Source organism: Mus caroli, unplaced genomic scaffold (genome assembly GCF_978045245.1).
Source record: "Mus caroli unplaced genomic scaffold, Mus_caroli_1 scaffold_10, whole genome shotgun sequence".
Taxonomy (NCBI): domain Eukaryota; kingdom Metazoa; phylum Chordata; class Mammalia; order Rodentia; family Muridae; genus Mus; species Mus caroli.
In genome coordinates this window covers 84,288,431-84,315,542 of record NW_028227265.1, presented here as the reverse complement: position 1 = coordinate 84,315,542, position 27,112 = coordinate 84,288,431, and the positions used below count along the sequence as shown (strand labels likewise).

The window sequence follows — 27,112 nt, the reverse complement described above, 5'->3', positions numbered from 1 at the left end:
AGCACGTCCGCGAAAATGGAAGAAAGGCCATAGAATACGTAAGTCTCAGCCAATAAAATCTCTCGAAACTAAGCCTTCTGTTTCCCCGCCATCGGCGAATAGTTTCCCTGTGGTACGCTCCGTGATGGTTGACGCGAAGCATTCTGGGAGTGGTAGTCATCTGTCGGAGCCCCGCCTTCGGCGGGCATGACGTCACTTCCGGGACGACCCTTGCTTGCGCGAAGTAGGCGTTCTAGCCATCGCCAGTGGTGCTTGGTAAGTGATTCTGCTGGTTGTCAGTGGCCTCCCCGTATTTACCCCTGGGACTTCGTCAACCGTTAGGAGAATGGCTCCAGGCCCCTAAAAGGAGCTGCTCCTGAGAGGCCAAAAGTCGCGGTGCAAAATATCCTCACTTGGATCTCTTCCCTGATCCGGTCGCCAGCAGCACCGGGTCATGCGACTCTCCGGGTCAGTCAGTGCATCTTGACAGTAAGGCACTATTTGTCGTATTTAGAAGTTAGGAAAAAGAACTTTTGGTTTTGAAAAGATAGGCCTAACTTCCTTAAAATAGTCTTCTCCCTTCGCTTACGTGGCACAGAACTCTCCAGTTTCCCCTTCTCCTAGCTCAGCTAGGTCCTGCCATCTGTACCGTAGATGATAATCTTCAGCTAACACCCAGAGCTTTCTCTCCAAACCCAATTTATAAGTCTAGTCAACTGCTTCCACTTAAATAGATGGTTCAAACTCAGCAGTTACAGAGCCGGCTCATCATTTCCTGTTCTCCCCGCACTCTTCCTTCAGAATTCCCAGCCGATAACCCAGCTCACCCCTCCTTGTGCCCACCAAACCGTTGACACCTCATCTCAAGAACAAAGTCTAATCAAGTCTGGGTTCTACTTTTGGCTGTCTGTACTGACACCTCCTTTGCCGTCCTTGATCTTTGTCCTGGCTATCATCCATGGGTCATAGTTTAAGTGATCTTTTGCTTTGGTTTTAGGACAGAGCCCCACAAAACCCAGGCTGTCCTTGAACTGACTATACAGTCAGAAATGACTCTGAAATCCAGATCTTCCTGCCTCCACCTCCCAAGTATTGGGCTTACAGTCGTATACATCAGCCTTCCTACATGTTGTTTCAATTAAGCAAGCCTTCACCAATTGGTCACTGTGCTTAGATGGGTCATACATACATAAGAATACCTCTTTCCCTTGGAAAATTTAAGGCTTCGTTTATGGCTACCTACCTGCCCTTCGGATTTCAGCTTAAATATTACATCTTTATAGAGTATCTTGCTTTAAAAGCCTAAAGAGACCCTGGCGCTTTCACATATGATTGCTTAAGGTTGTCATAACAACCCTGGGTGAAGTACCATATCTTTTCTCCATATTTACAGAAGAGAATAGGCGTGACTGATTATGTTAAGCAGAAATCTTATTGTATAAGTACCTGAGTTAAACCTTACTCTTGCTTGTCTTTTCTTTCTTTTTCTTTTTTCTTTCTTTCTTTTTTTGTTGTTGTTTTTCAAGACAGGGTTTTTGCTTGTCTTTTCAATCTTCAGTTTATATAAGTATTTTTCTTACTCAAATGGTATTGTCGTTCTAAGTTTATCAAACTTCTCACTGATAGTTCTCACAGTATTTTTTTCAGTTTTGAGGGGTTTAGTTTTTTACGATAAACAACAGAATGAATGGACAACATTATTAAACTTTTGTATTGTTCGCTTAGAATGAAGTTAATGGAGTGAAATTGGGACATGTGGTGTAGTCTTTGAAAAGGTTACATAAAAGCTGTCACTCTTGCAGAGATGTGACAAGAAATTTACAAAATAAAAAACTGCACCAGCACCCACTTCAAAATGTTCTGACAATCAAAGGTGACATATGCCCAGTGTTCAGTCATTCAATGCCATGGGTGTCAGTTCTAGCTCATTTGTTCCAGAATAGAGTTTGTCTGAGGGGTTCATTGCTGTGAACAGACACCATGACCGAGGCAACTCTTATAAGGACAACATTTCATTGAGGCTCGCTTACAGGTTCAGAGGTTCAGTCCATTATCATCAAGGTGGAAACATGGCAGCATCCAGACAGGCATGGTGCAGGCAGGAGTCGCTAAGAGTTCTACATCCATCTGAAGGCTGCTAGAAGAAGACTGGCTCTCAGGCAGCTAGGACAAGGGTCTTAAAGCCCACACCCATAGTGACACACCTACTCCAGCAGGGCCACACTTTCCAATAGTGCCACTCCCTGGGCTAAGCATATACAAACCACCACAGGGTTCTTCTGTGTCAGTGTCTTCTGGGTTGCTGTAATAAGACACCGTGCACACGACCAAGAGTTTAGTCGGCCTTATGGCTCCGGAGTTAGTGCCTATGGTGACGGAGCAGAGCCAAGGCTTGGTGAAGCCTGTGGAGCAGCAAATGAGAGCTCACATCTTGATCCGCAAGCAGGAGGCAGAGAGCATAGTGGGAATGGTGGGAGGCGTCTGAAGCCCCGAAGCCAGCCCCTATGGCACACCTCTTATCCTTCCCAAGCAGATCCACCAGCTCAGGACCAAGAATTTCAACATGAGCCTCTGGGGGCCATTCTCAGTCAAAGCCCCATGGGTTCTTGGGTCATGTAGTCCTTAAGTGTTCAAGTCATAGTTTAAGAACTTGATAAAATCTTTGAAAACTTTCCTCAAGATACCACCTCCCCCAAACACATACACATACAAACACATTATGATATAGCTCTTTTGTTATATGTATCATTTGCTACCTGAAACTCAACATGGATCCCAGCTAAGAACTGCTAGTCGCTTCCATTTTGCAGATGCTTTTTATCTATCTCTGTCAGTGGCGACCATTGTCTAAGCCAAGTAAATTCTGTCACGCACACTCGCTAGCTCTGTGCTGTTCTCACTGCTGCAGTTAGGTTCACATCCCTGTATCTAATCCTGGTGTATTTTCTAAATGTGAAATCACTGTTGGACGTTTCCAATGATGAGTTCTTCCAGCGTGTCACCATCGGTAGTTCCTTTCCTCCCGCTGGCTTAGCCACAGTCTCTCCGTGTGTTAAGCTCAGTGTTCTTGACATGTTTTCTTTTGTTGTTGTTTTAAGAATTATGTATTCGGGCCGGGCATGGTGACGCACACCTTTACTCCCAGTACTCGGGAGGCAGAGGCAGATAGATTTCTGAGTTCGAGGCCAGTCTGGTCTAAAAAGTGAGTTCCAGGACAGCTAGGGCTACACAGAGAAACCCTGTCTCGAAAAACCAAAAAAAAAAAAAAAAAAAAAAAGAAAAAAAAAAGAATTATTTATTTATGTTATGTATCTGAGTATACTGTAGCTGTGTTCAGACACATCAGAAGAGGGCATCGGATCCCACTACAGATGGTTGTGAGCCACCATGTGGTTTCTGGGAATTGAACTCAGGACCTCTGGAAGAGCCGTCAGTGCCACCTCTCCATCCCCTTCTGGTCATGTTCTTCAACTAGTTTTTTTACCACTGATGATTTCATGTCATTGCTAAATGCATCAAGATTCTAGTGCCAAATACAGTGATTCTGAACCTCCTTTTCATATTGCAATCGCCATGAAAGGAAGCAGGGCAGGCTTAGTCTTGTGCCCAGGATGGCCTTATGCTGTTCCAGAATTAGGAGGCATTGACACTCCTATGTGTCCCTAGATGACTTCAGTATGGGATTAAGGTTTGAAAACTTTTTTTAAAAGAATTTACAGGGGTTGTTGTGTGTTTATACATAAGACATTAACTCATAAAATAAGTAGAAAAATCTAGTTTAATTAATGCTGTATCCTAACCGAGGTATATTCTAATTCATTTGAAGACGAGTTTGTCTTGCATTTCAAGAGAATTGTGGTTTCCTTTGTTCTAGGTGGTTTCCTAAAACTATGCTCTATGGATATACTCTTCAGAATAAGAGGTGGCTTCGATCTGGCTTTTCAGCTAGCACCACCTAAAGGTATGTCTTCCAAAACATCTTTTATCGTAGAATTTACAGTGATATATATTAAGTATCCCTCCATTTTGCCAAGAAAAAAATGAGTTAATAAGATAAGAAAAATAAACTCAAATTAAATAGGATTCAATAGAATTATATACTAACTCCCTTAGCAGCCCACAGGGCACCTCTGTGTAAATTAGAAGATTTAACCTTCCTTTTGAACCTTTAGGGCTGACTTGAAGAAAATTGTAATCACACAATGTAAGTGCAGTTCTTGAAACTATATATTGCAGAGTTGTAATTGTGTGTTACCCATGTTCTGGTATCAGACTCCTTTAGAATGCTATAGTTTATTGGAATGTTAGAAGGAATTCGGAGGAAAATAAAAATTCAGCATGACTTGTATGAAGCAAATTCCAAGACGTCTTCTAGCTTTTGGCTGAGACTGATGCCAAAGCCTGAGATAAGGAGTGTCCAGGGAGGGGGTGAGGAAAGTCGGGGCTGACATGTGGCACGCTTGAGATGCCACTGCAACATTGGGGTCAGAGTCTCAACGAGCACTTGGTTGAATCTGACACTTAGGGGAGTATAGTCTGAGCAGGAGATGGAGAAACCAAGGTGAGACGGGCAGCAGCTCCCTCCTTCCCTGAGGATAAATTATGTTGGTTTTGAAAATGCCGTCTGTGGTGTTAGAGCCACAGATGTTGGAAGATAAGGAGTGAGAAGCAAAGGGGGCATGAGGACTTCAGAGAAGGGCAGGGTTTCTTTTGGAGGCAATGAAAGTTTTATAATTATTTTAAAAAGTATTGTTTGTAAATTTTTATAGAAATTTACTAAAAGCCATTGCATGGAATTTATGGCCTCAGAACCCAAAAAATAGAGAGGCTAAAATCGTGATTGTGGTTAAAAAATAGGGAGGGCGTCTGAGAGTCATGTGTACTGTCTTCTACTTTTGTCTCATGTATAAAATGCTTCGTGTTGGAAGTTCACGGTCTTTCTAACTTTCGCACTGTTCATCTAGAAATGTTTATCAAGAACGCACTGCGCCAGGTGTTGAGCGACCTGACTACCAAGCTCTCCTCAGATGCTCTTGTGCTCAGAGTTTGTAACAGCTCCGTGTACCTGTGGCCGAACAGCGATGCAAACACGGGGGAGCTGACTGACAGCTCTGCCTGTAAGAACATAGTGCGCTTGATTCAGTGAGTGTTCAAAGAGTTTCTGCAAATACTTTAAAGTATCATATCGTACTCGTAAATGTCTCTGTATATCAACATTTTAGATTTGATCAAGAGGAGGATACAAAGCGAAAAGTCATTAAAAAGAAAGACAAAAAGTTAACTGACACGGTAAGCAAATCTGGTTTTCACTACTATTAAAAGATAAAATCAAATCCTTGAGTTTGGAGCTAAGTGGGATGTGACTGATACTTATTCTTGCCCTCCTAGAATATTGAGGTGTAGAAATGTAACATGCTTGTTTTACATGTCTAAGCTTTTTTTCTTGTTGCCATGTGTAATTTTGACAGTTTTTTTCACTTTGCTCCTGCAAAGGCAGAGCTGAGTTTTGTCATTACCACTGCAGGGTTTTTCTAGGCTGTACAGGAGGCAGTAAGTAAACCACTAGGTATGAATATGAAAGTGGTAAGACCTGACCCTTGTCTTGGCTGCTTTTCCCAGGGAGGCGATGAAGTACTCTGACCAAACTAACCTAAGAGAGTTTCTTTTAGCTCCTGGGCGTAAGTCAAGGCATCCGGAACAGGATGCAGCTGGTTAGAATGGCAGCTGGTTAGAATGAGAGAAATCAGTCAATGCAGGCAGTTGCTCAGTCCCCTTTGTGGATACGGTACAGGGCCCAGTCGGGGAATGGCAGCGTCTCATTTAACCTATCCAGTCCACCCCAACAAGTATTCCCAGAGCATCTCCCAGGAGATGTTAGATTCTAAGTTGGCAGTCAACACTACCATAGTCACATTCAGGAGCACAGTGGGAGATATTGGACCTAACTAGATACGGCGTAGCTAGTTCCTTCCTTGAGTAGACATGGAAGGTGGGTGTTGCGTTTGCTTTCTGTAAAACTCCATTGGCACTTGGGGTTGGAGGGTATTTGGTCTACAGGTCTCCATGTCAGACTTTGACTGAGGGAAGGTGGAGCAGGAGTGGAAATAGGGAGTAGGGAAGACAGCTGCTTACTGGCTTGCCTCTGGCTCTTGCTCAGCCAGTGTTCTCTTGCTACCCAGAACCACCAGCCCCGGGGATGTGTTACCCACAGTGGGCTGGGCCCTCTGACATCAATTGGCAATGAAGAAAATACCCTCAAGCCAGTCTGATCGAGGCAGTTCTCCAGTTGGGCTTCCTGTTCCCAGCTGTATCCAGGTGACAGCAAAGATCAGCCTACCTGTTGAGGAAGATGAGTTCAGTTTGCATTCTATTCAAGACGCCACTGAGATGTGCTGATAAGCTAGATTTTACACACATGGAGTGTACAAAATATCCATGGCTTAGAGATAATGATTTGAAAATTATTAAAAGGAGTTTACCCTTTAAACAATAATATGTTCTCCAATGTAGGTTCATTTTGTGCTCGCTTCTGATTAGATCCGTACATCATTAGCTGGCATATTATAGAAGTTATGTTGTGTCCCAGCATATCATTAAACAAGCAGGTGCTTTCAGTGTGTTCTGCATTGGTGATGTTGACATTTTTATCAGTTGCTTATGGTATTTGCCAGTTTTATACACTGTAAAAGTACCGTATTTTCTGTACTATCAAATACCTCAGGGAAAGATAGTGTGAGCCCATAGGTACACCTCGTCATATTTTTACCCACCTTCTCCTAACTCTAACCTTCTGTTGTTAGAACAGAGTCCCAAGTATACTTTCCACGGCTCGAGGAAGCCACCAAACACAGGACCAGTACCCCATTGATAACATTATTAATCTAATGACTGAGAGGCAGAGATTTTTCTAAGTCTGGCATTTCTGTACCCAAACAAGCTTTCCTCTTTTCTTTTTAGTCTTGGGAACTGTGTATTGTATATCTAGTTCCTTCCTTAGGTCGAGATGGAGGGTGGAGACTTATGGAGTAGATTCGAATCTGTTGCTATCATTAATTATTTTGGGTTTTTAAAAGAATTTGTTTTACTGTTTTGGTGTGTATGTGGCTCTGTGTGTGTGAGTCCAGGTGCCCTTGGAGACACGAGGCATCTGATCCCCCAAGAAATGGAGGTACAGGTGATAGTAAGCTATCCAATGTGAGTTCTTGAACAGTCCTCTGCAACAGCAGTTGACCTTAACCTTACGCAGTACTGAGCAGCCTCTAAAGCCCCCACTGTTAGCTATTTTGACATCCATGTTTCCCAAGATTTGGTTGATACAAGCTTCTTCACGATGGTCCTGGTATGCTTTTGGAATTTTTGGTGCTCCCTACTTTCATTCATAAATTATTCCAGATGTGTCTTTCCCTGTTCCAGTTTGGTCAGCCATTCTCCTTGGAGAATATAAACATATATGTTTATATACACATACAGGCACACATACATAACACGCTTATACATGTTTACCTGCATATATTGTATTTCTGTGTCCAGTTTCACTTGAGCTTCACAAAGTTTGTAACTAATCTGGGTGAGAAGCCAGATTACTTCTGCTAGTCTGCTAGTTTGTTCAATACACACACTGTAATTTCAAGAGGTTCTTATACCAGGAGTGTATAGTATGCACTTGGTGTGGGGCTTTTTGCTTGCTGACTTTGTTGTTGTTTTGAGATAGGGACTCAACACACAACTCAGGTGGGCTTGGAACTTGGTAAGTTGACCAGGCTGGCCTCAAACTTAAAAGTCCACCTGCTGAACATGTTATTTGTGGCTTTTTGTTGGGTTTTGTTTTTCTTTAGGTCTGGGCAAAGAAGGAAAGAATAGTAACATAATAACTCAGTGAGCTGTACACACAGCTCTATACCAATAAACACATGGGCGGTCTGAGTCCGTCTTTCCTTAACAGTTACTCTAGATGCATTCAGGTTACGCTGAGGCAGAAAGGAATTTCCTAGAGTTACTAGCTTTCTATAGCCTTTAAAACTCTACCCTTTCTATTCGGTGTTTACTGTTCCACAAGTTGACTCTTACTATCTGTCTGTATAGCAACAGATAGTCAATATAGACCTCATGCTGGAGATATCGACCCCTCTGGGAGCTGTAACCCCCATCCTGGAGAGGGAAAATGAAGAGCACCACTACATTAACATGAGCTTGCCAATTGACGCCGTTGTGTCTGTTGCTCCAGAGGAAACATGGGGAAAGTAGGTATTTTTTATAGTACTATTGCCACATTTAAATGAGGACATTTCTGTAAAGTAATCAGAACTCAATTTTTTAAGAATCATATACAAGATGAAAAGGCTGTTTTTGCTGTGACATAGTTCTTGTTATCAACCTAAGAGTCATGGAGAATTAAATATTTATTTGGAAGGAGTGGGATAGCATGCTGAAACCGAGAAGGCTTCCTTTTGCCCACCTACAGTTACTTTGACTTTGCATAATTTAGACTTTGCTTAACAAGCCTCATCAGTAAAAGTGTGGACTCCACTCAGGGCACACCAGCTAAACCTCATTTTAGCTGCTATATCTTTTTAATTCACTTCAATGTCTTCTCCTGCAGAGTGCGCAGACTTCTAGTGGATGCAATTCTCAGTCAGCTGGTTGATGTGGAAAAATGCATCCTGAGATATATGAAAGGAACGTCTATTGTGGTCCCCGAGCCACTGCACTTTCTATTGCCAGGGAAAAAGAATCTTGTAACGGTTTTATTTCCATCAGGAATCCCAGATGATCGGCTCCAAGCCTATCGAAAGGTAAACGCAGATCGGTATTATTAGAGAAAAAGAGTCTCTTCTTCATTTTGTGCTTAAGGATAATTGCAATAAATGTAAATTATTTTGTGGTTTAATTTAAAAGTACAGAAATGGGCAAAATTCTTTCATGAATCTTTTTTTTTTTTTAATGAAAACATGCCAGTTTAGTATAGCATATAATACCTTAATTTCAGATGCTCAGTGTGGCTCATATAGTTATGAGATGTTATCATTTTCTGTAGTGAAAAATAGAAATGGAAAGATGCTTACCTGCCTGGAGTGCCCGGTGGAAGACATTCCTTTCCCTTTCCCTCTGCTGCTCCTGATTTGTGAGAAAGACAACATCAGCGCAGGGGAAGGTGGAGTCCATGCTAATCCTGTTTATATACTGCAGTATCACAACCACAAATACGCTTATTTACGTTTCAGTAGAGAAGCTTTAGAGAGACCTGTTCAGCCTTTAAAGAAACGAGACCTATCAACAGAAGGGCTGGTCTTCAGAATCTAACTTTTGGACCTGTGGCCTTGCCTGGCACTCATTAAATTATGTTCTAAACTCTGCCCCTGAGAATTCATAACAGGAACCCTCTCTACTGTTTCAAAAGCTGGGGATAAATTGATTTTCAGATACTGCATAAGCTAACCTGTTGAAGCCACGAGAGTATGTTGGAGATTGGCCAGATGTTAGAATAAGTATCGTATGTTTTTATGCTGTTGAGAAAATAACGCATTATAGACATTAGTCAGTGTTTCCGTTCATGGCATCTTGGTTGTTTTCCAGTCACTAACTTCACTGTATTTAATAACTGCACTTAGATGCCTGCAGCATTATGAACATTGTTTTATAAAATATTAAATATATCATTTTGAATTATAATTTCTGATTTACAAAAATCCCAATTCTAGCAAGTAATTTCACATTTCTATCTTCTTCTGATTCCTACTACAGGATTATAAATTGGTCTCAGTTTATTTATCCATTGACCTTAATGAATTAAGTCATTTTTTTAAAACTTATACTCAATGTGTTTTCTGTTTTATAATTCTTGAGTTTGACTATATTAACTTAAAAGTCTAAAATTGCTTTCTTTGCCTATTGATTCTGATTTATTTAGGAGTTACATGACCTCTTCAATCTGCCTCATGACAGACCTTATTTCAAAAGGATTAATGCTTATCACTTTCCAGATGAACCATATAAAGATGGCTATATCAGAAATCCACATACTTATCTGAGTCCACCTAACATAGAGGGCAGTGTGGTGAGTCTAATTAGTTTTCATGAGTTGATTGATCATTGTCATTCATTGTTTTGGATTGGTCCCCAAGAGACATATTTTGAGAATTGATTCATATTGTATGCCATCCCTAAAAAATAATTTATCACTTGTCTTTTTTAAGCCTTTGTTTAAGACCTGTATAAGGAGCCAGGTATAGTGGCGAATACCTTTAAATCTGGCATTCATGAGGCAGAGGCATGTGAATCTCTGAGTTCAAGGTCAACCTGGTCTATGTAGCAAGTTCCTGGAGAAATCCTGTGAAAAACAATGCAAAAAAGAAAAGAAAAAGACCTCATTTAAGACAGGTGTAATTAGTGGGTGAGAGATGGCCTCGTAGTTAAAAGTGTTTGCTGCTCTTCCACAGGACATGAGTTCAGTTTGCAGCACCCACATACTCACATCAAGCAACTCATAGCTGCTGCAACTGCAGCACACGCACGGGCGTGCACACATGCACACACACACGCACACACTCACAAAGTCAGTCTTCTTTTAAAACAATTTTAAAAATGTAATTGGTTGAGTGTTAGCACACATGGCTTTAATCTTAGCAAGTTCTGGCTAACCAGGGAGACCATACCCTGCCTTAAAAACGATAGCAGCAATTAACTATCTAAAAGGTTTGTGAGTAGAGAGTGTTTACTGCACATCTGCTACTAACATAGCATTCCCTAATTCCTCTAAAGGTTTGTTCCTTTCTGCTCATTCTGCAGCCAGCAGATCATGCTAGTTACAGGCTTCCCAAGCCACAGCATGGACAAGGCTAAGATGCTTGTCCTCCTGTCCTCTACATACAGCATGTGTCTGTATAAGTAGCTTAGATAACTGGATTGGCACAGAGTGAGGACATTAAATTAAGGATACATGAAGGGCACTAAAAGGAATCTCATTGTCACCCAAGAGAGGGAGCACAGGAACACAAGGCTTGGTAGAAACAGACCAGTGCAGTGACTGGAGCAGGCTTAGGCTCTCCAAAGGGCTGCCAGGCTCCTTGCTGGCATGCAGCTGCTTTCTCTGCGTTGGCTCCTGGTTGCTCTTTCTGTCCTTGTCAACTTCTGCCTCGTGTATCTTGCATTGTTTCAGTTGTGTAGAGCCTTTTCCTATTCATCTGTGAGCTGTTCTGCTTGCCTTCTTTGCAACTTGATCCTCTGCTCTGACTGCTGCATTTACTGTGCACGTACATCTCAATTTACATTCCCAAGAAACTGTGATTTGCTGTTCTTTCAGTACCTTTTGAATGTCTGGGAGCTTTGCAAGGAAATCCTAAGAATCAAAATGAGTAAATCTATGGTAACTGCGAGAGAGAGCTGAGGAGCCCAGTTTCGGACTTAGCCATCAGTACACACATGCAGCAACAGCCCCATCTGTAAGAGCTGTAGACAGACGAGCTTCCATTGGAAATAGCATTAGCTGGACTCCCGCCAGTGTGTGTATATTCGTGAGTCAGCATTTACGGGTGTCAAATGACTTCACTTGCTTTGAGAAGACAGGGAGAAATTCGGGGAAACTATTGTTAAAATCCTGCTCACCAGAGAGTCATAGATTAGGAAATGGAGTTTATAATGTCACAACAAAACTCTTTGTGGCCTTCTACAAGCTCCTGACTTAAATATTTTTCTCTCAAACTAGTTTTAGAACTTCTCCATAGCATGCGTGGCATTCTCTTATTTATTTTAAACTCTTAATAGTTCCTTTTAAAAAGCCTGGAGATGGTAGAGTACTGAGTGCATGCTGATTGATTTTGACAAGAAAACAGATCCCTTATCCATGTTACGGAATGCAGAAGGCATCTCTTCATTGTAGTATTTATAAGATTTGGCCTGTATATATACACACACATGTGTATACACACATTGATGGATAAACACACAGTGTTTCACAGCATAGCAAATGAGTAACTAGGAGTTTCTATTTAGTTAAAAAACAGAACACTACTCATCTCTCTGCCCCTGTGTCCACTCACTGCATCCTCAAGATAGCCCCAGGTAAATGACTCTTACACAGCCTCCATATCTGCTTGTTACACATCTGTGCGTTCAGGCAATCTTAGTTCAAAAATATTTGCAGAAAAAAATCTGCACAGAATATATACATTCTTGCCTTGCCATTATTTCCTAGAAAATACAGTAGCCATTTGTATAGTATTTTCATTATTTTTACCTGTGTTTATAGGTAATCTAGAAATTATTTAAAGTACAAGGGAGGAGCCTGGCAGTGGTGGCACACGCCTTTAATCCCAGCACTCGGGAGGCAGAGGCAGGCGGATTTCTGAGTTCGAGGCCAGCCTGGTCTACAGAGTGAGTTCCAGGACAGCCAGGGCTACACAGAGAAACCCTGTCTCGGAAAACCAAAAAAAAAAAAAAAAAAAAAAAAAAAGTACAAGGGAGGATGTGCATAGGTTATAAGAAACACTATGTCATTTTTTATAAAGAACCTAAGTATCCAAGGCTGTATATCTATATTGAGTCCTGGGACAGATTTCTATGTCTACTAAAGGACCATTGCACAGAGACACATTCTTCTCTCTCCCACTTTTAGCAGTTTCATGTGTATGTGTCCATAGAAGGTATGCATTACCTTAGCAATGTTTGACTATATATATATATATATATATATATATATATAGTCTTCTACAACTTGTTTTTCCACTCAACTTTCTGTATCAAAAAAGTGACCTATTCTGTCTATGCACTCTTGTAGAAAATAATCTCAATCCAGGGCTTCTAACCCACCTTTGATCATTCAGTTCCCAGATAAAAGATATACACGGCCTTTATATTTTTAATAAGCCTTTATTAGCACTGATGCTAGGCAGATATCTAGCCTCTATGCTATTAACATCTGTTTCCTATTGATAACCCCCAGTTACATGCTGTGTGTCATCTGGACTGCTCTTAACTCCAGTCAGCCAGCCTCATGCCCATGCTGACTCCTAACCCATGGTGTCCTTCTTTTTTCTCCACCTCTCTCTCTCTCCCTCTCCCTCTCCCTCTCCCTCTCCCTCTCCCTCTCCCTCTCCCTCTCCCTCTCCCTCTCCCTCTCCCTCTCCCTCTCCCTCCCTCCCTCCCTCCCAGTGACTCCCTCTCAGGCCTCCAGTGCCACCTTTCCCCTCCACTGCCCAGCCCCAGGTTCTAGCCTTTTATTGACTGTTAAACTGGGGAGAAGGTTCCTATGGCATCATGAGTACTTGATGGTCTGCCACTTCTAAGGAACCAGAAGTAGCACTAGAATACAGGCAGCATCCGACCAGCCCACTACCACTCTGGCTTAGTTAGCTTGATTCCTGTATGATAAACCTTTGTATAGTGTTTTCCAGGTTTTGGTGATGTTAGGCAGTCTTTTATCAATGTTCCCATTCATGTGTCTGGTGCATATGTATGTAAACAATTGTAAATGTTTGTTTCTTTTTTTTTTCCCTCCATTTTTGACTCTTTCTTTTTTTCCCTGAATCATTTCAGAGAAAGCTATAAACTTCATATTATTTGCCCCTAAACACTTAATCTGATCTCCCAGTAACAATGGATTTGCATTCATCATATAATCCAGTTTACCATGTTCATTGTCATGTCTTATTCACGGCTGGATTCAGTTTGATGATATTTTGTGAAGACTTTTTCTTCTCTATTTATAATTGATATTTCCTTATAATTTTCTCTTAATTAAAAAATGTATCTGTGATCTACAACCTATTAAATGAGTTTTTATATGATTGGTAATGCTGTATTTTTGATCATTTGAAAAACAACCTGGACTTAGCATTTTCTTTATGTGATAATTCTTTATTTAAAATATTTTATTTTAATTGTATGTGTGCGTGCTCACCCACATGTGTGAAGGTGGCTGTGGAAGCCAGAGCTCCTGGATCCCTCTTAAATTGTGAGCTGCCTGATGTGGGTGCAGGGAGCTGAGCTCAGGCCTCTGCAGGAGTGGTGTGCACTCTTAACTGCTGAGCCATCTCTCCAGCCCCTTTGGGAATATTCTTAATAGCATTCAGTTTTGTTAGTGTTTATGAGATGTTTTCACTTTTGTGAGTCATATTTACCTAGGTTTTGATTCCTCATATAGTTATTTTCTTTTGAATTGCTCATATCACTTTGTGAGGTTTTTCTTTCTTTAACAATTTCCTTCATTGACCCCTCTTTTGTAACTTCAGTTTTCTGTCCTATTAATTTTGGGGTTTACTATTAATTTTGGGTTTATTAATTTTGGGATTTGATGTGTTTACTCTAACTTCTTAAATTGGAACTTAATCTGTTGTTAATCTTTCCAATTTTCTGTTGTTGAGTTTTAAATTTTAGATAAAGCAGTACTTTTGTTATATCCTATAATTTTAATTTGAAAGATTTTGTTTTATTCACTTTAAATATTTTTTATTTATATATGGTGATACTTCAGTCTTTTAGAAAATTATTTAATGTCCAACATATACCTGAATTTTTCCTTTTCTTACTAGTTTATAATCATTGATAGAAAGAATTTCTAAGGCAGACATTTTCTGAAGCAATGTGTTATGAAATCCGTGACGGACAGATGATACACAGTGGGCAGCTGCAGACTACAGGGATGTGTCCGTCACAGTTCTGGACATGGAAGTCCAAAGCTAACATCACTTGGTTGAACTAAAGGCATCCAGAGCCAGCCTCCCTGCACAGGATCCCGAGGGGGGAATCATTCCTCGCTTTCCTGGCTTCAGGCAACTGCTAGCATCCTTGCTGTGCTCACACCACTCGGAGCTGAGTCCTCTTGTCCCTCTGTGATAAATGCGCACATGTTGGAGATGAGGACATAGCTACTGTAGGGAGCAGCTAGTTTTCTTCCTACCACAATGGTCTAATTACACATTCTAGGTGATCCTTTGTCAGCCTACTGCCTAGTTGTCTTGTGAGTACCCTTTCTTTCCCCACAACTCTGACTTTTAAAAAATAATATGCTTGAACATTTCCCAGTAAAGAAGTGTGGACAAAAGGGTATTCACTGTTACACACTACAGCTTCCACAACGACATCTTTTTTCCTTTTGTGGGTGTTGGGGGGGGGGATCTTTACAAGGATGCAGGGCAGATATGAGTAAGATGAGGGTGCACAATGTAAAATTCACAAGAAACCAATTAAAAAATTTAGAAATCTGTTTTGTCTATAGAAATTTCGTTTTAAGCATTATACTATGAGGAAGTCCCTATTTTAAGCATTACTAACACACACTTTAGTAGCAGATTTATAAACCTCAGAACCGCCATTCCTGCTCCCCATCAGCAGGACCTGCCTCTGTTTGCTGATGCCTTCCTCTGATCCTTCCCTCCTTCCCTCAGGCAGCATTTACTCAGCAGCAGTGTGTTCATCAGCTGGGTGCCCTGCCTTTCACAGAAGCTAGGGCCTAGAGCTACATGAATAACATGCTTATATTTGAATGACCTAGGCTTACTAGCCCACATGCTGGTGTGCTGTCACTGAAAAACATAATTAGTTATATTCAAACTATGACTTTAAAATTTAAATATGTATATGCATGCATACATGAAGGCAGGAGAGAGTTGGTAGTCACGACAAAGGAGAGGTGGTAAGAAGTGAGCATGACATTTTTAAACAGGCTACCATGGAAGGCTTCTGGTGTTTGAAGAAAGACTGAAGTGAAAACAGGGTTCATGCTATAAAATTAATTGGAAAAAGGATATTTCCAGCCAAGAAAATCATAAGGCTTCATGATCAGATCACCAATGGCATATTTGAAACTAATTAAATTAATAAAAGGGAAAGTGTGGGAGCTGGCATTGCTATCCAGAACGCACATCGTTCTGGGTTGGTTTCTGTGTAGGTCCACTGGTAAGGATGCTGGACCTACAGGAGAAAGCCAAAAGAATATAGTGCTAAGCCACTGTTCTGTGAATGTATCTCTATAAGGGTCTAAAGCAGTGGTCCTCAGCCTTCCTAATGCTGTGACACCACATGCTGTAGTGACCCCCAACCATAGATGTTGTTACTTAACTGTGATTTTGCTACTGTTATGAATTGTAATATAAATATCTGTGTTTTCCAATGGTCTTAGGTGACCCCTAAGGGGTTGCCACCCACAGGTTGAGAACCACTGACCAGTAAAAAGTAAAAGTGTAGGTTGCAAAACAGTAAACATGATTCAGGTGTTTCTACAGAGCATGTACTGTCTGTAATATTTTATTACATTTCTTCTCTTTTATAGATTTGTGTGGTCCAGGGCACCTATGCTTACCATCATTATATGCAAGATCGGATTGATGACAATGGTTGGGGCTGTGCTTATAGGTCCCTACAGACTATCTGCTCATGGTTCAGACATCAGGGTTACACAGAGAGGTCCATTCCCACACACAGGGAAATTCAGCAGGTACAGATGTGCCATTCTAAATTCTAACCAACTGTGTATTCCATTGGTTTTTAAGGTCATTAATAATCATTATTCTGTGGCATAGATTTATTTTTATTTTGAAAAAAAAATGTTATTTTACTGGTAATCAGAATGTCCTAAATACAACTTTAGTAGCTGTCTTACATATGGACTTTTTTCTTCTTGACACATTAAGGCTCTAGTTGATGCTGGCGACAAGCCAGCAACATTTGTTGGATCACGGCAATGGATTGGGTCTATTGAAGTACAGATGGTACTAAACCAACTAATCGGTGTAACTTCGAAAATACTGTTTGTCAAGTAAGTATGCTTTGTAAACCACATTCATCATTTACACATAGTTTATAATTTTTATTAAAATAATAGAAAAATGACATTTTCTTCTTATTTCCAGTCATTGCTTTTCTTTATTACCTCCTTGCTTTATAAATCTCCTTGTTTTAAAACAAACTGTGTGGTAAACATATATTCTCTAGAACTAATTTTAGTCTACATGTGGAAACTTAGAAATATATTATCTTTGGGTATATATTAGTTTTAGATACAAAATGTAGTTTACTAATGTTTAAATCTTCTAAAGGTATAATAAGGAGAAAACCAAATGTTGATCACTGATCATTAAGTGAGTTTGGTTTTTGGTTTTTGTTTTTGTTTTTGTTCTTTTGGGTTTTTTGGAGGGTTTTTTGTTTGTTTGTTTGTTTTTGTCTTTTTTTTTTTTTTTTTGCTAAGATGTGAAATAAGCCAACAGATGTAAAAATATATTCAGTTTACATTTTCTACAATTCTTGTAACAAAAACATAAGAGAAAATTTAAACTATCACATATCAATTTATGTAGCCATAACTTGTTTTTCTATTAACCATTAAAGAAGCTTTTGATTTTATTACCATAAATGTTATATTCCATTTTTTCATAAATAGTATAAACTTACTTTGGGCTTACTTTAAACTGCTTATTGAGACAAGACTTTAAACTGTCTTGTATTAATAAATGCAGTAGCAGTATTTATTGTCCAAGTATTTAGAATATGTTTGCTCTCACAATAGGAATTGTAAGAATCAGTAAGAATAATGGCAGATAAAGTAGTAAACAACTGTTTTTAACATTTAGGTTTGTGGCTAATGAAGCAAAAGACTTTTTCACCAAGCCTGACCACCTGCGTCAATCCCTAGAACCCCCACATGTGTACCATAGCACAAGTGTACACGTGCACACTCACAGAATAGTTTAGAAAACTAAAGAATGGTTTGGTACATTAAAACATTTGTATGTTAGCTGCTCAGCTAAGAACTTACCAGGTTTAACACTACCTGGTACCTTCACAAAAGTAATAGTTACACTGATAATTCAGCTTACAATTTCTTTTTTTTACTTTATAATGATATGTAATTACTTTGGATTTTTCGTTTGATCTTACAAATAGCAAGCCAAGACTCTGATATGATGGCAGTAGCTTCAAATAACCAAAACTAAATGCTAAGGAGAAAATAATAAGTGTGTTTGAACAATTAAAGAATTAAAAAGGTGAGGTGTGCTGCTAGCTCCACTGTTGTTAGAGATAGTAAATTCATTTCACCCCCAATATTTTTACCTCGGAATGTTGAGGAATATATGTGCTTTTCCTTCTGCCTTTCAGAGGTGAAAAGTATTTAGAATTCCCAAATGCTCCATGAAGTACGGTGCACTCGAAAACACTTCGAAGTTTTCACAGAAACATATATTAGTCCTAAAAGCTCCTCTAGCCTGCATATGGGACAGGTGTTGTTGGTCCGAATTTAAAGATAGAAAAAAAACATAGATTTAAAAAAATGACAAAGTGACCAGTTTCAATCTCATGTTAAAAATCCAGAACCTTTATGCAACTCCAGAAGCAGAAAGCCGAAGTCATTGTTTTCTCCCAGTTAGAAGTCTTAACAATTTTAAGTTTATGCTGCTTTAAGTTACAGTGAATCAGGTCCCTACCACTTAATTTGTTTTTCAAGATCCACCAACAAAAAGAGTGAAAGTATTGCCCCTCCCCAAACTCATTACTTGACTGAGTGCTGGAAATAGTTATGTGGTAGAAGATGATTTCTTTTTATTTAGCCAAGGTTCAGAAATGGCTTCTCAAGGACGGGAACTAGCCAACCATTTCCAGAATGTGGGCACCCCAGTGATGATTGGTAAGCTGCTGTGGACATGTTGGGTTCTTAGGCAGGGTGGAGAACAAGGAAAATGTATTTGCATTTTTAATGTTACATTAAAACAAGTCATTTTAAACATCTTAAAATTGGCTTTGGAGAGATGGCTTAATGGTTAAGAACACTGGTGGCTCTTCCAGAAGACCTGGGTTCACCAATACCCACCTGGTGGCTCACAATCATCTGTAGTTCCAGTTCCAGGGAATCCAGTGCCTCTGCTGGTCTCTACAGGAAGTGCATCACATGGCGCACAGACAAAGATGCAGGCAAAACACACACACACACACACACACACACACACACACACAAACACACGCGTGTGCATGTGCACACACATGCATATGTATGTATATATACATATGCATACATATATACATATATATGTGTATATATATATACATATATATATACACACACACACACATTTTTTTGTTTGTTTGTTTTGTTTTTGAGACAGGGTTTCTCTGTATAGCCCTGGCTGTCTTGGAACTCACTTTGTAGACCAGGCTGGCCTTGAACTCAGAAATCCGCCTGCCTCTGCCTCCCAAGTGTTGGGATTAAAGGCGTGCGCCACCACTGCCCGGCTAAGAGTAGTATTTTTTTTTTTCAAGGTGACAGACACTTGACTAAGCACTGTAAATCATGATCCTGCTACTAACTTGACTGGTTTTATGACACAGCAGACTACTTACCTCTTTTGGGTTGTCTTTGTAAAATAAGATTTGATTAACTGAATTAAAGAAACATGATTCTCGCCGGGCACGGTGGTGCACGCCTTTAAAGATACATGATTCTCGCCGGGCACGGTGGTGCACGCCTTTAAAGAAACATGATTCTCGCCGGGCACGGTGGTGCACGCCTTTAAAGAAACATGATTCTCGCCGGGCACGGTGGTGCACGCCTTTAAAGAAACTTTATGGTTATAGCAAGGGAATGTAAACTTTTTATGATTATAGATAAAGGCATAGCATTTTTTATATATTTCCATATATAACAGTCATTAAATGTGTAATCTTATCCATTAAGTATATTTGCTATCATGGTCTTTTACAATAATTGACAATCTGTTATAATGCTGTCAATTAATAGGAAAACAGTCTTTATTTGAGCTGAATAAGCAGTTGAAATTAACTTATGCCCTGTTACGTATTTCTTTTTCCTAGGGGGAGGGGTATTGGCTCACACAATACTAGGAGTCGCATGGAATGAAACCACGGGGCAGATAAAATTCCTGATTCTAGACCCACACTATACAGGTGCTGAAGACCTGCAGGTTATGTTGGAAAAGGTAACTCACTCTCCCTGTCACCTAAATTCAAGGCACAAGGCAGAGCAGAGACAGAGACAGCTGTTAGCAAAGAAGCAAGGCCAGGGTAGTGACCTGACAGCAGTTGTTCTAAGTCTGTTGAGTAATCATAGCCCTATGTAGGAAAGATAGGAAATACAGCAGAAACCACAGGATTAAATGTTTATAAAAGCTTTGCAACTTACTAAGCTTCATAATAGAACATGACACATTTCCTTTACACTTTATAGCACATGCAGTTGTGTTGTCTCATCGATGTCTTAAAAACAAGAGAGCAGAATATACTTTCTTCCTTTTAAGAGCAGACTTGGGGAGATGAGTGGGCGGCCAGCAGCTCTTGCCCTTCCTGCAGAGGAACAGAGTTCAGTTTCCAGCTCAGTTCTCAGTGTGCATGTCATGGGGCTCACGGCGGCCACCTGTAAATCCAGTCCCAGGATCTGCATCTCATGTACAAATGCACACAGGCCCTTAATAATTCTAGGATCGGTTAATCAATAATAAAAACACTAGTCATTACGAAGATGTGGCTGCTTCTCACTTACATACATGTAACATAATTCTAAAGATTGGAAGTTGAGGCAAATTTGGAAGTATTTGTTAACATTGTATCAACTACATGAGGTACAAATATAAATTGATTTATAGCCAGCTAGTTCTCATATGACAGGCTGGTGAGATGGCTCAGCAGATAAAAACACTTTCTGCCAAACCTGATGACCTGACTTTGACCCCTAGAGCCTACATGGTAGACAAGAACCAACTCTTGCAAGTGGTCCTCAGGCCTTCACAGTCACAAAATAAATGTAATTTCTTTAGATAATAGCAACATTTTCCCATTCAGGAGCAACCTATTGATTGTCTAGCACAAGATACAAGTGATTTCTCTTCACTTAGAAAATCCTTTAATTACATCAGTATCTGAGTCTTATGCCAAAGTCCTGCTGACAGAGCTTGATGTTATACAGTTTCTATTGTGGAGTCTTGTGTTGTAAAGGGTTTGTTCTCCTTTCTCCCAAATCTAGGGCTGGTGTGGATGGAAGAGTCCAGACTTTTGGAACAAGGATGCATACTATAACTTATGCCTTCCTCAACGACCTAATGCTCTTTAAATTATCTTGGAGGCAAGACTATGAATATAAAAGAGCTGTTCTAATGTTAATAAAAGCATACATAATTTTAAATCTTAGCTGTGATTTAAAAAGTAGTAAAGAATGCACAGAAATTTTAATTCCTTGAATATTCTTTTAATAAGTTAAGTAAAAAACATGCACATCCAAAATATTGTAGTCATGTAAATACATGTATTCATGAATGTTCTCTTCACTTAGAAGAAAGTTTTCCTCCTCAGGAGTTTCGTCATGTGATGAGCCAAAGCAATGGCTTGTAGATCTGTCTGAAGTGAAGCTCTTCTTCAAGCCTCTTCTTTCCTTCCTCTTGCCCAACAAGACATCTGTTTTGGGGAGAAAAAACAAACAAACAAACAAACATGTTGAGACTAAAAACATTTCTAAGGGGACCTGAGAAATGGCCCAGTGGTAGGAGCGCTTGCTCCAGAATCGTGAGGACTGGAGCTTGTATCCCAGCTCCCAAGCAACAAGACAGACAGACTACAAATGCCTGGCCTGGCCTTCCAGCTCCAAGGGGTCCCAGGTCCTCTCCTGGCCTCCATACACACAGGCACATGAATGTGTGTACACACAAACACACAACCTTAGAAAACTTTTAAAAGAAGGTCTCTTCCCCAAATTCCCACCATACAGGACAAACTTTTGGTCTCTAGAAGCAGTAACTATAACCAATGATAAAATTTTAAAAAACAAAAATATACTGGGCCAACATTAAGTGCAACGATCAAGTCTGCCAGGAGAGCCAACCCTAAGGAGAAAGCAGGCCGCAGCTGTGAGGCACTCACCAACACTTTCTCTTCATCACTCCACTCTCCACAGTCCTGAAACTCCGCTTCTGTCTCAGCACAGGAGCATGGGGGTCACACTCCTGTTGCTCACCTGATGATTTTGCCGTCTGCATACATTTAATCATTGTTAGAAACCTAGCACATTCTGGAAAGCCACATGACCAAGCAAGATCTTCAGCTGTCTGCCCATTCTTATTGCATACGCTGAAATTAGACAAAAATTGAGTTAAGTGAAAATTATTGTTTATTTCTCAAGTAGAGGAAATTGGAATACATATCAACACAGGGAACAGGATAAAAGAGGTCTCACACTCTCGAGAACATACATACACATCACACTGGAATGGGCCAAAGAAAGATCAAGGAAATTAAATTCTGTTCACTGTATGCTCAGTGACTAACTGAGCATGGACAGTCTATTGTATTTTTATTCCATTATCATATTTCACTATTGAAAGAATCTGACTACAAGAATATTTGGTATTCAAATTCACTGTATTTAACTATATGGTTCAATAGATAGCCAATGAGAACTTCTATAGGAAAAGTCTTCCTAAGCCAAAACTGTAGTAGAATGCCATGAAGACTTGCACCTCTGGATGCTGAAGATCTGTTTCCACTTACTCTATTTGATACTATTCAATTCCTGGAAGGATAACATTATATTACCAGTTAGGCAAGTATTATTTTTAAGATCATATATAATTAGGAGTATGGTTAATTAAATCCAAGAAACCACAAAGCCTCAGACTGCTGATTTCAGACTCACCCAATCTGGACATCACTGGCCACGAGGAGGCTCAGGCAGTCCAGGCTTCCAACCTTTGCTGCCTTGTGGAGTGGAGTTTCTCCCAAAACATCCTGTAAGACAAGACTGCACATTAGGGTCTCCCCAACATTCTGTAGAAGCCAGTGGGCACAAGTAATACCAGCTATTTGAGGGAGCCAGTGAAAACTACCTTGTAACAACTGGATTATTCCACTAATTGTATTTTTCATAAAGTTCTCTTGCTGTGCTAATACAAAGTTTCCATTAATAAAAACATGCCGTCATATTTGCACACATTAAAAAATTAAGGGAATGCCAGCACACTATAGAGTTCTATAGAAGCCAAAAGTTTACAATTAAAAACTTCGTCACACTCTACTGAAAATGAAGACTACTGGAAGAATTGATGGTGGGCATGTTTCCCACATACTATTTCCTGGTTGACTGGGACTTGGACAATAGCAAGTCCTTTTAAAAGTACAGTAAATACATGCTATATAGTGAGCATTTGAAATGTGGTTCGACTTCATTGAGCTATGCCATAAAAGTAAAATACACACTGAATTGGGAACCGTGGTACAAGAGCAAAATAAAACACACATCAGTCATTGCTGATATAATTACAGACTGAAAGAGCATCTGGGATTAGATTATTAAAAGTAATCCCATGGCTTGTTTTTGTTTTATTAATGTGGATACTAACTAAAAAGTTCCAAGTTACCATCTTGCAGTATGTATTTTTCTTCTGGAAACTCCTATATGCCTGTTTATACCAACTGAAACAGGCAACTAGGAAATGTCCGTGCAGACACTGGGTGGAGGAGAGGGTTGTACATAGCAACAATCGGTTACCTAGTTACCTGTTGGTTGAGGTCAGCACCTGTTTGCAGCTGCCAGAGAAGAAAGCACGCAAGGCCGCCACCTGCAGCTAGGTGAGCAGGCGACTGCTCCTGAGGATCCGGAGGTGCATTCACTGATGCTCCTGTCTCCAGCAAACTCTTAAGGTCATCCTCCTGCAGTAAAAGAACAGCTTGTCACTGTCCTATCCCGCTCGAGCCCTCTGAGCTGAAAATCCACTCCTCCACGGAAAAAAAAGAAAACAAGATCTGACAAGGTTTGACTTGGTAACCCAGCAGTTTGTCACTGTCACGCTTGTTAGAGCTCCTAAGACACACAGACCTCTGGGAGATCTAGCCTGCAGGACTTAAAGGGGCGAGAGTCTCACCTCCAAGTTGCAACTAAGCAACAGCATCGCCCACCTAAAGCAGATGACAAGTGTCCCCGGGAGTTCAGAGAGGCAACACTGGCCGGTAAGAGTGCAAGGGACTGCCCCAGTTCGGGAGAATTTAAAGCTCTCGGGAACCTGCAGGGCCGCGGCTCCTCCCCGCCGCTCCCCAGCCTGGGAGCGTTCCCACGGCCTGGTTCTGCCCAGCGCCGTGTCCCAGCCCTGCAGCGGCCTCACGTACCCAAACACTGACACGTGCAGCTTGGAACCCCAAGCGAAAGAGGAGGGGGCGGAGCCTGCTGCGGGGCCTGCCAGCTGATTGGCCAGGCCGACCTCCCCCTGGGTCCGCCCCGTTGGGAGCGAAGCCCAGGCGGCCGCAGCACGCGTGCGCAGTGAAGGCGGTGGGTGAAGAGGGTGGAAGGCCTGGCCTTTGCGCTTTGGCGGCGGCCATGATGCGAGCCGCGCTAGGCACGTACCGCTGGGTGGAGTCAAGCCCTTTTAGCCCTCTGGAGAAGCCGCAGTCGCCGGTGCAGGGCTTTGTGACTGAGAGCACGCACGTAGCCCGGAAGAGAGGGAAGCAGAAGTAGCCCACACCCACCCACCCCCGCAGGCCCCGCGTCCTCCGCCTCCAGCTTGGTCCGAAGGTGCTTCCTCCCACCCCACGTCCTCCACCGCCGCGCGCGCCGCAGGATGCTTTGGAAGGGGATGCAGCGGTGGGTGGGGGACGTTAGAGGGCAGGTCGATGAGACTGTGACCGAGGGTTTACCATAGGAGATGCTCTCCCAAACGCAGTGAATTATCTGTCAGTCAGTGATGCCTTTGTGAGCAGGGTGGCAATTCCTGTGAAATAAGCCACCCATTGCCACACGTCCCCTGAGGACCCGAAACCCGTCCAGGTTCCGGCCATAGCTAGTAAATACAAGGAGTTTGCCAAGGGGATGGCCTCACTCTGATTATTAGGAATTCGGAAAGGAAAGAACAAAGGATTACCGTGAAGAAAGCAGCCAAGTGATTTAATGTTAGTGACGTGATCTGCTGACAGCATGAACCCCTGCGTTAGGACATGAGAAGGGCTTCATCAAAACCCAGAACTCAAATTAGAGCATCAGATAAGCCTGAGGAACAAAAGGACTCTTCCCAGGATACTACTACTCAAAGCCTTCACGTCAGTAAAGTCTGAGAAACAGACCAAAAGAAACAATAATTTAGGGTGAGATTTTAAAACAAACATGGCATTACTGGTAAAATTGATGAAAATGTAATAACTGCAAAGTTTGAATTCCTGTTAATGAACCCTGTTGACTTCTGACTGTAGTTAAAGTTAGTGGTAACAGGTGAAACATAGAGGTAAGAAACTATTAACAGCTGGTTATACATCAAATAACATGTAGAATTTACTTGACACAGAAGACCGTGTCGCTTGAAATAGTCTATGTTGTGCTTCTTCCTGTAAATCCTAGCTCCTAAGGAAGTTTTATTTAAATATTTGGCTTCCCGTTTTAATGAGGATTCTTTTTCAATAGTTGTAACAGAAGATATCTGAACCAGTATGAAGCTGGTTTTAAAGAACAGCAAGTTTATCATAGTCACAGTTTTCCCAACAAGTCACAAAATTCTCACCCATTAATTTTCACTAACCAATATATTTCTTTAATAAGGCACACTGCTCATTGTGGTGGTCCAAAATCTTAGGCTGTTCCCTAGAACGGGGCTTCTTAAAACTTTTTTCACTCATGGCTCCTCATTGCCTGAAAAAAAAAAATTGTATTTAACTCTAGTTATATAGGTGTGTACAACAGGTGCAAATCAAACCTGATAATCTAATTTTAATGCAATTCTTTCATATGTGTATAGTTTGACCATTTATAAGATTGTAATGTAATTTGCATACTAACCTGAGTTCAGTCTTCAGCTCCCACATGAATAACAAAACAAGGACAGCTACCTGCACCTGTCATTCCAAAACTGTGGGTGGTGAACATAAGAGAATCCCTGAGACTTGCAGTCTGATCCTGCCACACACACACACACACACACACACACACACACACACAGCTGTTTGAAAACCTAGCCATCTAGAAAAATAACAATGGTGACTTCTACCCTAAGACCTATCTATGACTTCCCCATCCATGGGCTCTCGACCAGGATTACAGAACCAAATATGATATTCTCTCCTGAGGAGCCAGCTTAAAGTCCAATCAGAAAGCAGTTACCCCATGACAGTTGTACCCCTGTTGCAGTAGTGGGCACTTGTTGCTTGGCTAGGTTTGTATTGTCATATGTGGAGTCCAGCACTAGGTAAAAGCTCTCGTGTCTTTTCTCACTCAACAGACTGCACTGCACCTTCTGGCTCTGTGAAAGCTAGATAGCAGGAGGCAATTTCCCAGTCGCTTTGAGATTGGTGTCTCTCTGCCCTGAAGACATGGCGTATGGTGTCTTCAGCAAGAGGGCTTTACCATGTACTTTGGCAATGGCAATAGCTTATGCTGTTTCGGAGACTTCTTTAATTGCAGTTTTCCTGTAATAACCCAAGTCTTCTTGGAGTTTACAGAGTGCTCACCCATAACACGACTTCTTTATCTACTCGTTACCACCACCTCTGCTGAGGCTCTGGGGATGGTGGCAAAGAAGTGTTAGAAAAGAGGATCAGCAGGAGGATGGCAAGGAGTTCTGTGCAGTGCTGACTTCCGAACAGAGTCTGGGTATCACCTCATGGGCTCACATCTGCTGGACTTAGCTGCACTAGATCAAACCAACCACTATTCCAATATAGATTTGGGGAGGGGGAGTTCTCTTCAGGCCCCACCCCTTGTTGACAAGCTATTAGCAGTTTATAAATACCGAAGAGGGAATCTTTTTTTTATTATTATTATTTTGATGGTATGGCCCCTAATTAAGTTTCCTGTGATTCAGCGGATGGATCCACACCCACACATACATAGATAACACTAATTGGATTTAGTATATTATTTAGAAGAAGACAATGACATGATGTTGGGAGGGGACATGTGAGGGAGGTTAGGGAGAAGTTGAATATGATCACTTCCATTGAATACATGGATGAAATTCTCAAGAATAAAGAAAAAATAAGACAGAATTGAAGAAGACACCCAAAGCTGACCTCTGTCCTTCATATACACACTGTCCTACTTTTCTATTGCTGTGAAGCAACAACATAACCAAGGCAACTTAAAGAAGAAAAAGTTTATTGGGGGCTTATAGTTTCAGAGGGTTACAATCCATGACTATCATAGCAGGAAGCATGGCAGTAGGCAGACAGGCAT

The 27,112-nt window shown here is 41.0% G+C and overlaps 3 protein-coding genes across 8 annotated transcripts in view; 2 read left to right on the top strand and 1 right to left on the bottom strand.

The window, feature by feature from the left end:
* Positions 1–172: 172 nt before the first annotated feature.
* Ufsp2 (UFM1 specific peptidase 2) lies at positions 173–21,144 on the top strand. 3 transcript variants are annotated; one of them, XM_021169516.2, is made up of 12 exons: positions 173–255; positions 3,854–3,940; positions 4,944–5,121; positions 5,202–5,268; positions 8,062–8,219; positions 8,579–8,771; positions 9,887–10,033; positions 16,244–16,408; positions 16,605–16,729; positions 18,516–18,592; positions 19,774–19,898; positions 20,939–21,144. In XM_021169516.2, exons 2-12 carry the CDS (start codon positions 3,877–3,879, stop codon positions 21,023–21,025), a joined length of 1,386 nt encoding a protein of 461 aa, XP_021025175.1. In that variant the 5' UTR covers positions 173–255; positions 3,854–3,876; the 3' UTR covers positions 21,026–21,144. The 3 variants fall into 3 exon arrangements, with proteins under 3 accessions (XP_021025175.1, XP_029336449.1, XP_021025176.1); XM_029480589.2 differs by lacking the exon at positions 173–255 and adding an exon at positions 268–447; XM_021169517.3 differs by lacking the exon at positions 173–255 and adding an exon at positions 268–468.
* A 74-nt stretch (positions 21,145–21,218) lies between these two features.
* Positions 21,219–24,282, bottom strand: Ankrd37 (ankyrin repeat domain 37). 3 transcript variants are annotated; one of them, XM_029480593.2, is made up of 5 exons: positions 24,067–24,282; positions 23,461–23,613; positions 22,601–22,692; positions 21,829–22,035; positions 21,219–21,366 (listed from the first exon to the last, which is right to left on the bottom strand). In XM_029480593.2, coding segments are annotated over exons 1-5 (663 nt in total). In that variant the 5' UTR covers positions 24,277–24,282; the 3' UTR covers positions 21,219–21,365. The 3 variants fall into 3 exon arrangements, with proteins under 3 accessions (XP_029336453.1, XP_021025182.2, XP_085700098.1); XM_021169523.3 differs by lacking the exons at positions 21,219–21,366; positions 24,067–24,282 and adding an exon at positions 23,826–24,060 and having other exon boundaries at positions 21,825–22,035; XM_085843972.1 differs by lacking the exons at positions 21,219–21,366; positions 21,829–22,035 and having other exon boundaries at positions 22,623–22,692; positions 23,453–23,613.
* Lrp2bp (LRP2 binding protein) overlaps positions 23,615–27,112 on the top strand; it is a 26,383-nt gene continuing 22,885 nt past the window's right edge. The window contains exon 1 of one of the 2 annotated variants that reach the window (XM_021169518.2): positions 23,615–23,910. In XM_021169518.2, the coding sequence (XP_021025177.1) occupies positions 23,869–23,910 (42 nt within the window). In that variant the 5' untranslated portion in view covers positions 23,615–23,868. Of the gene's footprint in view, positions 23,911–24,354; positions 24,470–27,112 lie in introns of those variants that run through there. The other variant, XM_029480590.2, reaches the window with a different exon arrangement.

Coding starts and splice junctions, on each gene's coding strand:
- Ufsp2 (XM_021169516.2), top strand. CDS start 3,877: ATGGATATACTCTTCAGAATAAGAGGTGGCTTCGATCTGGCTTTTCAG. Junction 3,941..4,943: donor TCAGCTAGCACCACCTAAAG/GTATGTCTTCCA, acceptor CTGTTCATCTAG/AAATGTTTATCAAGAACGCA. Junction 10,034..16,243: donor CTAACATAGAGGGCAGTGTG/GTGAGTCTAATT, acceptor TCTCTTTTATAG/ATTTGTGTGGTCCAGGGCAC.
- Ankrd37 (XM_029480593.2), bottom strand. CDS start 24,276: ATGGCCGCCGCCAAAGCGCAAAGGCCAGGCCTTCCACCCTCTTCACCC. Junction 23,614..24,066: donor CTGCACGTGTCAGTGTTTGG/GTACGTGAGGCC, acceptor CTTTTACTGCAG/GAGGATGACCTTAAGAGTTT. Junction 22,036..22,600: donor GCCAGTGATGTCCAGATTGG/GTGAGTCTGAAA, acceptor GTCTAATTTCAG/CGTATGCAATAAGAATGGGC.